Here is a 13,016-nt window from a genome sequence, read left to right on the forward strand (position 1 = left end):
TGTTTCATAAAATAAACAAAATAAATAATCATAACAACTTGAAAATACTCGTTCTTTAGAAGTACATGTCCTTATTTTCTGTTGATTAACTCTTTTGAATTATAGCTAGAATGGAACAAAACAAATAAAAGACTCGGCAAAGGCCCATGTATCTTTTAAAAGAAAGCCTTCAGTCATCAATAAAACGTGTTAAACTTTCACAATTTATTTATACAAGTTTTGTTATGTTATTGATTTTCTAAGCTTATAACAATATAAATATTAATTACACCGACTTTAAATCGACCCTTGTTGATCACCCTGCGGTAACAACTAATGATGCATATTGTGAATGCGAGGTTTTGTCACATTGAATATTAGTTAGACTGGCATTGATAGAAAACTGATTGAGTGTACTTTTCTATGATTCTGAAAACAAAACATTAAAATCCGTCTTCAGCAATGGCTGTGCCTTTCTACTTTAACTTCAGTCTGTTCTTATCAATGATCACGATGTTTGACATAAAAATGTCGACACCTAAAACACTAGTAATAAGATATTTCTAAATTCATCTTTTCTAAAATTATAACGGCATGTTAAATAGCTTTTGTAGGAACATTTGATTATAAAGTAAGATCATCAGAAAATTTGACACGTTATTTACGCCGCGTCCAGTCAAGTACGTCTCTTGCGAAAAAAAACATTGTGTCTGGTTTGTCATTTATCCAAGTTATAAGTGCATAATTTTATCACCAAAACTATAAAATGTAGTAATATTTTAGTACCATTGTAAACCGTTATTGTAATATTTAACTTAAAGCAAAATGAATACAGGTTTTGTATTCTTTAATTCCGTACACGAATCGTTTACTTTTCTGACTTTTCGACCACATTCGAAGACATTGCAATGATTGTATACCATATAATTTTCTGTGTATGAAAAATTGACGAAACGTTTTTGTTCTAAGATTCAGATTCAAATCTGATAACTTATAAACTTGTAAAACCTCGCAAGGCAGAGCCAGATAGGTGCGGAGACAACTGTCACGTAACGCGCAATTTGCATTTAGGATAATAGTGACAGTCTCAGACTATGAGTATTTCTGCGTTTACTGTCCTATAATGTTCATAATTACATGTGTGCAAGTTTTAGCAAAAAAGAAGAGATTAATTCTAGAATGTGATATGCATCGATTAGCTTTTGTTGAGTTTTAAAAATATTCATTATAGCATATCTTTTCCGCTACCGTAACGTAGTGAACAGAACAGAACATTTTCTTTATTTTGAAGACACAGATTACAAAATACAAGTATTCTGCAATAACATGTGAGCAAATAAGTATTATAGAAAAACAATATATATTATGGGTATGAACAATCGGTTGTGGAATATCTAAATAGTAATACGTGATAAAAACATTTTCACTTTATCAATTAACATGTCATATGGGTATTGTTGTAGATAATTAATCCTTTAACAAAAGAGAAGAGTGTTATACTATTTACAATGTTTTCTTAAGTTCAATACAGAGTGACTACAGAAGAACTTTCGCACGAGAATTTCTTTGTATTAGACGATCTACTTATATGAATGAATTACAGTCGCGCGATTTGATTGGCTAAAAATACTATTTCAGAATGATTTAATTCATGAAAATGCGATACACATTTACTATGGATAATGGATTTAAAAAGAACGTGAGTTAACGCAATTTGTTAAAACCTTCTAAAATGTTCAATCAGATCTTTAACAAAGTAAGCAAGATTTGTCAAAGTAGATCCCCTTGTACTTGATAATAAATCCTTAAACTTGATAATATTCGGCCTTTGATAGTATCTTTTTGGTATAAGCTTTGATCTTTTATCAAAAAAGAAGGGACATTCTAATAAGTAGTGCATTTCATCACCAAGACTGTTAAAGTGACATATCGACACTTGCGCTCTTCATGTGGGACAAATGACTGGGCCCAGCGGCCGATTTCAATAGGGAACCTATGGTTGCGGTACGAAAATGCATGAGGGACAGTCTTAATAAACTAGGTAACGAAGTAAGATATTTCTCCTGGTCAACAGAGTCTTTATAACAATTGTACATTTTACCTTTATTAGAAGTTTCTAATTTTGAGGACCACTCCTGTTTAAATTGATCCGTTAACGTTGATTTGACAAGTTTATGGACATTACATCCCCGTATATTTTCCTGAGTATGCCAGAGATATGAATTACCCGTTTTGTTTAAAACAGTTTTTATGAAACAAGTCCACTTAAAAACATGGTCAGACTGTATCATATATCTATAACATATATTTGATATCTTTTTTTCATTAGACAAGATTAACTTATTCCAGAATTTAACCATTCGGGACTTAATAATAATATCTATGGGGTAACGACCTAGCTCCGCATATAACATATACCGGGGAGTACTTCTCGTTTTTGTAATTTTACGTAAACAATTAACGTGTATTTGCTCACTTAAGTCTATGTTCTCATAGCCCCAAATTTCACTTCCGTATGTAAGAATAGGTAGGACAGTATGATCAAAAAACTTTATTTGGAGATCAATGGGGAGGTCAAGGTTGTTTATTCTCATGTATAACAGGTGCATAGCCTTATTCGCCTGTGTGACAATATGTTTTTTTGCAAGACAAAAAACTCCCAGAAGCAGAAAAAACTACCCCTAAATATTTGTATTCCTTAACTACCTCTATAGTTTGACCATTTATGCTAAAAGAATATCTGCTAGGTTTATTTGTACCGAAAACTATTATCTTTGTCTTTGAGAAATTTATATTAAGTTTCCAAGTTTGGCAGTACAGGTAAAAATTATCAAGACATGATTGGAAAAAAACTAAAATGACTGTATCGTCTGCATAAAGCAAAATAAGAATTTTAAGGAAACGGACGGCGTCGTTTTCATGTATATCAATTAAGATACCATTGTAAGGTCTTAAGAGAAAAGATTCCAAATCGTTTAAATAAATGGAAAAAAGTACAGGAGACAAATTTTCCCCTTGACGTACCCCTTTGAAGCTTTGAAAAAAAGCTGATGTTTGTCCATTCACTGTTACACAAGATTTGATATCAGAGTACATACTTTGAATGACATTAAAAATTTTACCAGTGACGCCGATTTCGAACAATTTTCTCCAGAGACCCACACGCCATAAGGAGTCGAAAGCTGAAGAAAAATCAATGAACGAGCAGAGCAGCTTTCTCTTTTAAGAACGCAATTTTTCTATGAGAAAATGAAGAGTAAATATATGATCAGTCGTAGAGTATTTTGCACGGAAGCTCGCCTGATTTTCATGTAGCAGATTATTATCAGATAAAAACTCAGATATTCTATTAATTAATATTGCTGTAAAGACTTTTCCAAGACAACTCAGTATAGTTATAGGTCTGTAATTTGCAGGGTCAAGAGGAGAGCCCTTATTTTTGTATATTGGTTTAACTGAACCTATTAACCAAGTGTCGGGCAGCATACCAGAGTTCAGAATAATATTAAACAATGAGCAATACAACGGGACCATTATATTACGTGTAGTTTTTAGGTACTCATTACTAATAGAATCAAATTGGGAAACAGCTTTATCATTATTAGTTTTAAGAATAACTTTATTTATTTCTGCCTCAGTAATTGACCGATTGAGACACGAATTATCTAAAATAGAATTATTATTAATCTTAATATCATGACCACCTACAGACACACCGCAATCGTTCTCGTCGAGGTTTGACGCATTTGAGTCTTTAAAAAAAGTAAAAAAATCTGAAATACTCGGTGTTTTTTTCGGATTTCGTGCGTGAAATACTATTGAGAAATCTCCAATAATCCTTCGGTTTATTTGAACACATTGCACGCAATTTCGTTCATTTCTAAAGCGATGTTTATTTAAATATGTATTCATAGTCTGTTTATAAAACCTGCTAGCAGCTTTCAGTCTAGATTTATTTATGTCATTCTTATGTAACTGATAAGTTTTACGAGCAGTATTTTACCTGTTACGGGCTTTCTTACATTGAGGCCCGTACCAGGGTAACTTTCCGTTTGTGGTGCTGGGCTTCAGTGGGGGACGTCTTTGCGAACCGGGAAACTCATATTAGCCGATTTAGAGAAGACTTCAGAATTTTTTTTAGTTACATCATTAATATATGACTTCAAATCAGATTCTGGTGGATTTCTAAGCATTGTATCAATGTTATTTACCATTTGCATGTTCAAATTATTTATAAGGGCTTCTTTATTAGGCTTGCGCCATTTTGGGGGTTTATTATACGGCTGGAACTGAATAGGTTCATTTTGCTCAACGGGCTTTGGTAAGCACTGAGAGCATGTTACTGTCATTGATAAAAGAGAGTGACCATCAGAAAAAAGTGGGTCTACTTCTATAATTCAAAAATTAGATATCAAAGGCAATACATTTAATGAACAAAGAGAGTAATTAATTACTGAGCTATCCCTGAATGTCAGTTTTCCAATAAATTTATCATTTCCAATTCTCCCATTCACGATAAATAATGTTAGGCAACCCGCCTTGTCAGAACTTGATGTTACTTACCGTTTACTTTTGCGTCCAAGATTTTAGATCTCACCAGGAGACCAGTGCCAGCCCGCCCCTCCTCGTTTTCCCAGCTTATCCATGGCTGTCGGTGGTCAACCCTATCTGTTTCAATTGGTTATCAACTTCCTTACCCAACTAGCCTGGGTATTCCTTACAATTTAGCCCCTAGACCCTTATTTGTCCTTTAAATCATATTCATCTCTACATTGCTCTATCTAGGTCAGACGTCATCTTTGTTGTTTACTTCGGTTGTTTCCGGTTGTGCTCGATTCTTCACGAAACCAAATAAATCGAGTTCGATGTCCACGGAAACACTTGAAATGCTTTATCGGAGCTCTTCTGCGTCATCATGTTGATGACGTAGGCAGAACATCTATGCCGGGTATAAATACCCCGGTTTCCGTCTCTTCTTGGCCAATCAAATCTCCTCCTAAAGTGTAGGTGACCCTTACTGGAGGTCATTCGAATATTTAGCTCTACATTGTTTACATTCTATCTTTAGATCTAGAAGAGCTTAGTACTTATGCCTAGACCGAAGAACGAGGTTTGTCTCTACATTTCTACAGCAATAAAGCTCTACAATGAGTAGCCCTGGTCTATACGAACTGGTACTTGTGGTCTCCCCCAAAATTACCCCACCCAGAGAACTACGGATAATCCCTATATAGAATTTACACTATCTACTAAGATCTACACGACTTAGACCACCATATTGTGCAAGAACACTATTAACATATACAAATATATTCTTATTAATAAATATACTCTACGGTTATAGAATCTTTTCTCTACGGTACACTATGTAGAGCTACTACGAAGAGCCTATATTATATATATACATAATACGTTGGACTTAGTCTTGTATATGAAGAGATATATATATCACCTCATTAAAACTAATAACCTTGAGCTGGTGTTGTGTTGTGTTATGTAGTGTAGTAACCATAGACTTATTACAAACCCGAAGAGGTCCCCAGTATGAAGGAGCTGTGTTATAGAAATGGAGTCTGACCTGGAATCGAACCCAGGGCCAATTGTTTAATAGAGTACATGATAGAGACTCCTGAATGAGCCATCCGGCCTCTTAAAGTTTCTATTTCTATATATATCCTGACATACATAGGTAGAGCTATAGACTCATGGAGAGCATGTACAGCTCGGTCCCTTAGATATAACAGCTAGCGCCTAGAAACGAACCCTAAATGTTCGCGTGCAAGGGCAGGTGCACGGGCAGAACAACTGGTGTCAGAAGTGGGATGATGATGATGATGTATATGTGACCTAGAGAACTCTTTGAACTTTAAAAGGAATGATTACCACATTTGGAATTACATATTTATAACAGCTCTTCATTATACAGCTCCCCCAAAACGTCTCTTCACTGATACTTAGATTTATAAACTGTACAAATATTTAATTTGATGAGACCTTCCAGAAACTTGATTGTTATGGACCATGATGATATTATTTCATAAAACCATAACTTCTAGACTTCTTTGATTCTCCCTCCTGATGATATCAAATCAACTGATTATACGTTATACAAATTAATATTTATGTAGAGACTGTCTGTAGGAACCAGACATGTTTTCACAGAGTATTTACAAGAGAATACCAATATGATGCAATATGATGTTCACAATACTGCTGTTTTCAATTTCATTTCAATAATTAAGCAGACTTCCTGACAGACATTTCGAATCCTGAGAGATCTTTAATGATTATATTCCTCTGATGTGTTCAGGTACAATAGTCCAGTGCTATAGTAATAATACATATATTTATGTACCAATAAAAATAAAATAATAGAAAACAACACATTTGGGAGAACACAACAGGCCAGAACATTTTATTTAGGGGGAAATGAATAAACAGAGCCAAAGATTTTATTGCAAATAATAGATTCAGGAAAAGATAATTTCAGGAAGGAAACTGCAGTCTATGCTACGAGGGGATTTTGATTGGCCATCTGGTAACCACGATTAGCGCGCAATCCCTGGATACTGGATTTCAGCTCAACAGGTTTAATGGCTGGTTCCATTGGACCTAATGACCTCCCTTGGTGTACACCGGTACCCATCTTTACACCCATAGACTGTAGACGTTCTCTTACAGGTCACAAGTCCTGCCCAAAGCTGAAGAGATAAAATAAACATGTGTATTATAATCATATGAACACATTGACAACTGAATATTGTTTCAATTTCAGTATTAAACTAAGACATAAAAAAAAGTCATTTGAAAATGAGTATGGATGGAGAAGACGTTGAAATACAAGCAAACGGACAAAACAATAACCATGACTTAGTCACTAGTGCTAGAGACAGAGATGATGTACATGACCATGATGAAAGAGAAGAGATGGAGGGAAGAATAGAGAGACAATTAGAGAACATTAGAGACAAAATCACACATAATTACCAAGAATCATCACAAGAGAAACAAGAACTTTTTGAAAAGATGATTTCACTTGAACAAGAAGTCAAGAGACTCAGACAAGAATCTCAGACAAGAATCTCAGAATAACAATGGTATCATGAGAAATCACAGAGACTCAGATTTACACACGCATAATCGCGAAAGTCACCTGTATAGGAGAATTCCAAATGCAAGCCCAGATCCAGAGATTGATTTTTCAAACTTGAACATGGGGATAACTTCTCCAATGACACTTCCTGTAATATAAAATTAAAGCCACCAAAATATGATAGTAGAGAAGATATCTATGAATTCCTAGAATCATTTAAAATATGTTCAGAAATAAATAAATGGAATATGACTGCCAAAGACTTATACTTAGCTAGTAGTTTAGTAGGCAATGCTCGTTCAGTCCTTGCAGAACTCCCAGAAATAGAGAAAACTAACTATAGAGTTCTAGTACAGAAATTAACTGAGAGATATGGGTCTGTAAATCAAACAGAGGTATTTAAGGTAAAACTTCGTAATCGTAGACAAAAGCATGATGAATCTATATCCGAAATTGCACAGAGCATAAAGAAAATGACCCAATTAGCTTACCCCAAAGTACCCGCAGATGTCATAGAATCAATGGCAATGGACTATTTTATTGATTCCCTCTCAGACTCAGACTTGAGACTTAGACTAAGAGAAGCAGAATTAAGATCACTCTCTGATGCAGAACAGACGGCTACAAGATGGGAAGCATATAGAATTGCAGAGAAGCAAAGAAACATGACAGTAAATGTAGCAACCTCACAAAAACAAATAGAGCCACCACAACCCACCAAAGACCAAAAATTAGAGCCATTGACCGAAACTTTGAATACCTTGATCCAAGAATTTCGCAATTTTAAACGCCAGACATCAGGGGCGTATTACCCAAAACCGAGGAAACAACCGCAACATTTGACGCATCCGTATCAAGTATCAACTTTGATATACTCAACCTCAACAGTATAGAATCTGTGTACTTCATGAATTGATGATTGTACTTTGAGATGTTACTTATTTACAAATAAAAAAAAAATCAATCTTTGTTTATGATGTTACCACATTATTCTTACCGAACACACCATAAATATTGGAGACCACAGTACCAAGCCTTTGACCATATCATTACCAAGAAACATAAACGTTCATCTAGACGTCAAACTTCTTGATATCTGCAAAATCAATGATAAAAAGTTATTACTTAAATTCCTTCTGAGAACCAGTGATGTTAAAAGAGAATCATTGAGGGTTTCCACATCTGAGACTATTGATATTTCCAGTTAATATGTAAATATTATGTACCTTGTCTATGAAACGGTGTAAGCCTTATTTATAATGGACTTCCCCAATTGTATATTGTAGGAAGCTTCTTGGAGGTGCATACTATGCCCACATAAGACAGATGAGGAATCAACATTCACCAAGAAAGCAAATGCCGTGAGACATGTTATGGTAGCCCACATGGCCTTCCGGTATGTGTGTAGCGTGTGTGGCGGATGGCTTTATGCGAAAGATTACAGGCATCGGTGTGTGGTGGAAAAGAAGGCCAAACTCACATTAATGAATTCTGAAACTAAGAAGATTGGGAAGGAAGCCGAGGACTCAGTAAATAAAAGGGCATAGACAAAGTGTTAGAAAAGGTTGAACCAAAAGTAGTAAAACCCAAAAAGAGACCAATGGAACAACAAAATTACATAAAATTATGCAAACCCGTACCTGGAAGCAACAGAATCCCTCTGTCCGAAACCAAAATTCCACCAAAAAAGAAACAAAAAAGAGACTGGCTATATGAGGACTTGTTCCTGTCTGAAGATTCATCTGATGACGAAGACACCATGGGAATGTCGATGGACTTGGACAGCATCTCAGTTTCTTCCATTAAATTAACTGAAGCAACTACAGAAACAGAAAAAAGTGAAAATCCTGATAACCCAGTAAACCGAAACAAAGAAAATGAATGGAACACGATAAACCACCACAAATATGAAACAAATAAGAAAGAAAGTAACATGAAGAAAGAGAAAGACACCAACGTAAATGCAAAGAATGAAACTGAACTGAAGAAAAGAGGAAATGAGAAGGAACAGAAAGATAGCACGAAAGAAAAGGAACAGAAAATAAGTAACAAGAAAGACACTGACATCAAGGAAAGTGGAAATGAGAAGGAACAGAAAGATAGCACGAAAGGAAAAGAACATAAAGAAAGTGATAGGAAAGACAATGACATTAAGAAAAGTGGGAAAGAGAGTGAAAAGAAAGACAGTACAAGAGAAAAGGAACACAAAGAAAGTGAAAAGAAAGACACTGAACACAAGAAAATTGGTAATAAACAAGAACAAAAAGAGAATATGCGAGGAAATGAACACAAACATAGTGATAAGAAGGACAAAGAACAAAAAGAAAGTAAGAAAAGGGAGAAACACAAAGAGAGTGAGAAGAAAGACAACGAACATGAGAAAAGTAACAATGAGAAAGAACAAAAACACAGAAAGAAAGAAAATGAAAACAAAGAAAGTAACAAGAAAGACACTGAACCTAGGACAAAAGAAAGTGAAAAGAAAGACACTGAACACAAGAAAATTGGTAATGAAAAAGAACAAAAAGAGAGTAAGAAAAGGGAGAAACACAAAGAAAGTGAGAAGAAAGACAATGAACCTGAGAAACGTAACAATGAGAAAGAACAAAAAGACAGAAAGAAAGAAAATGAAAACAAAGAAAGTAACAAGGAGGACACTGAACTTAACAAGGAAAATTGTGACTCACGAAACGTAACATTCAAGATTCCACAAAACAAAAACTCTACCCAGAAAAAGGCATTTTCACCACTCAATGACTCTGTGTTATATCCCGAAGCAAACAAAATACCAGACCGGGAAAATATCAACCTATCAGACATACGCAAAATAGTTAGCTACGACGACATAATTACAGATCAGGCTGAATTTTCTGAAAATGAGGACGATGAAAGTTACCAGACAACGACGGCAGACGAACAGGTTGATAAAATGGTACAAGAAGTTGGTTCTTTTGTAATCCTAAATGTAAGCGGCACCCTGTTCCAAACATCTTTCAAAACTCTGAAGAATTCCCCAGAATCAGCCCTGGCCAAACTGGATGATGGAAGAATGCCCATACAAAACAACACAATATTAATTTTAAGGAACGCCAAACACTTCCAGTACATTCTCGATTTCTTGGCGGACAATTGTAAAATGCCAGAAGGCTTACTACCCAAGGACATGGTAACACTGGAGGAAGTACTCCGCGAAGCAAATTATTACAAAATAAATGAAATTTCAAAAATTCTAGAAAACCATAAACCAGTACTCAGGGCGATTGAAAAAGCAAAAGAACAGTGGCTCCTTGACTGGCAACAGAAAAACAACAGAACATCAAACTACCCCACCGGACAATACTACTACTGAAGAAAATGAACGTAATAAAAATAAATCTGAGATTATATTACAGTGATTAAAATGAAAATGTTATAGTCAAAATTTTTTTATAATGCTCCAAATTCAATATTTCAAAATTTTAAAACACTTTCCATATCTAGCCTTTAACCCATTTTATAAGAGGGGGAGGGGACACATCAGACCCTAAGATATAAAAGATTTTTGACTATCTGTAGTGTTATCAATTACTATCAGTGAGTGGAATTTGTGTAATAAGTTATTTAAAGTAATTTAAACAGTGATTCTCAGAGAAATCTTACCTTATAATAGAAGTAGTGATCGATATTCCCATGCGACACTTGCCCGGATATGACATTTCAATCATTCTTCTTTACCTAGAAAATTATGATGTGTATTATAAATATTTAGATATTGAATAATGTTTGGAGAATTATTTAAATAGTAAATACTATATTATTAGAGGTGAAATAATATGTGAAAACTATTACTTAAATGGTATTCTTGACATAGATATTACTATATTATTAAGTTATTATTGGAGGTATATGACACCATTATTATTAACTGACAAAAGGTTCCGTACGGTCAGGATATGAGATTATTAATTATTAGCACTAAGCTACAGTATTGCACAAACTTTTCTATAATATCTTAATCAATTATTGTCAGCACCACATTATTTTTGATACTACAATGAGATGATGGTATTATTAATGGGAGACTTATTATTTTAGGTCTACACCATTGCTGACTTTCCTTTTAGCCTGTCTATATTCTAGCTCGAGCCATTTGCAGGGTTCTCGTTATGCCCGGTGATTTGAAATGATAGATTGGAGGCCCTGCGGGCACACATATTACGCGCCTGTACACCCTTTACATGTACCCTATTTTCCCACACTTTACATGTGGTTGTTTGACAACGCCGGTGGGCCGGGGGTTAAAACTCCGTATTCTCCTTTAATAGGCAGTCACTTATCAGGCATTGATATTATTATTATTATTGGCGCCGGAGGTTTTCGACATTTTCGTTTATTCTGGCAATTACTTTTAAATTTATATGTTTACAAACAGTATACGAAGAACAACTTGGTAAGTTTAGGCATTCGTCACGTAAGTACACAATACCCGCACCTCCCTATTTACCACTGTCCGTCGGCGCCGGCTCGTCCTCGTTGAGAGTAGACATTTCAAGCTGGTTAAGAGGAGGATGTACATTCAACAGGTACCCTGCATGCGAAGGTGGGATGTCCTCGCAAAGTGCTTCAGCATTTTGCCGTGAATTGGCTGAGTTTGGTGACGGCAGACCTGTCTTCGGATTCGAAGTCGTCTCCTTACTAGGCTCCGGTTCGCTGTCGCTTAAATCCTCCTCAGGGATGTCAGGTTCGTGAGAAAATGAGCTCGCAAGCGATGCCTCCCATACAGATCGCTTAAATTTCTCATGGATGCATGCCTTGACATCGGAATTGCGAGAACCACGCAATACTTCGAACCAATTAGGAAAGAGGTCCCTCATCGTTTTATCATTAACTACCAATGCCGCTGGGAATTTTAGCTTAACGTTTCCTTTGCCGTACTTGTCCCTGGCACTTTTAAAGTCCGACCAAAGTTCCTGCCTGGCCTCTCGAATTTCTCTGGGATAATCCCGTGAGATACCAAACGTCGTGTTCTTCAAGAGCAATGCTTTTTCAATGATAGCATCGGTAACAAATGGGTCGCTGAACGATACTAAGATTGCCCGGTGGTAGGGCTTGACCCCTGCACGGAAACGACCAATCTGTTTTTTACCTACACGATAGGCCTTGGTAATATGTATATCACTGGTATCCAGCTTGAGGCGATTCTTCAATAAATTACTCACAATCGACATGCAATCGTCTCCAATCATTTCGGGGTGACCAGTGAACAGCAAATTGTTTTTCAGCATACGGGCCTCATTGTCAATACTCTTGTATTCAAGCAGACGTATCCTAGCCTCGTTTACACCCTGAACAGCTGACGAATAATACAGATTTCTATTTATCAAATCAAATTTTTGAGTAATTGGTCCAAGATGCACAGTCATATCAAATATACTAGTCATTTTCTCATCCATTGACATATTTATAAATTGATCTTTTGACGGTGCAAAACACAACTGTTCTCCGTGTGGGTGGGGTAAGTCCGGTGATGACGTGGCGCTAGATGAGCGACGTGCTCTCTTTCTCGAATTTTGTGCCACAAATTCATCGCTCAGTGGAGCATATTTACCATCGTACTGTCCAGAAAACATTTTGAAATACAAAACACTGTTCCAAGAGGCCAAAATAAACTATATAAGTCCAATTTTTAGAATTTTCAGTTGGAGCGAATCAAATACATGACCGCCATGTCCACTACCCATAATCCTCAAACGTATTAGCGTCTGATGGCTCTTTCACGCTTCCGTGTAATCAACATTTATTATGCGAAATTCATTTTGAAAATATTTTTGAAATGTCTAGGTCTGTAGCTCTCAAATATGGAAATATCTTACATCCGATGCATATTATTATTATTATACTAGATTTATATAGCGCCCTTTTCGTGATCAATTTCACGTTCAAAGACGCTTTACATAGTTCAAAT

At 35.7% G+C, this 13,016-nt stretch overlaps 1 protein-coding gene across 1 annotated transcript; it reads left to right on the forward strand.

Annotated features, from left to right (window-relative positions):
- Positions 1–8,672: 8,672 nt before the first annotated feature.
- On the forward strand, positions 8,673–10,421 carry LOC123524967 (DNA ligase 1-like). The gene has a single exon (XM_045303655.2). The coding sequence runs from the start codon at positions 8,673–8,675 to the stop codon at positions 10,419–10,421; it is 1,749 nt and encodes a 582-aa protein (XP_045159590.2).
- Positions 10,422–13,016: the final 2,595 nt, after the last annotated feature.

The sequence above is a fragment of the Mercenaria mercenaria genome, chromosome 4 (genome assembly GCF_021730395.1).
Source record: "Mercenaria mercenaria strain notata chromosome 4, MADL_Memer_1, whole genome shotgun sequence".
In the NCBI taxonomy this organism is placed as follows: domain Eukaryota; kingdom Metazoa; phylum Mollusca; class Bivalvia; order Venerida; family Veneridae; genus Mercenaria; species Mercenaria mercenaria.

Coding starts and splice junctions, on each gene's coding strand:
- LOC123524967 (XM_045303655.2), top strand. CDS start 8,673: ATGGAACAACAAAATTACATAAAATTATGCAAACCCGTACCTGGAAGC.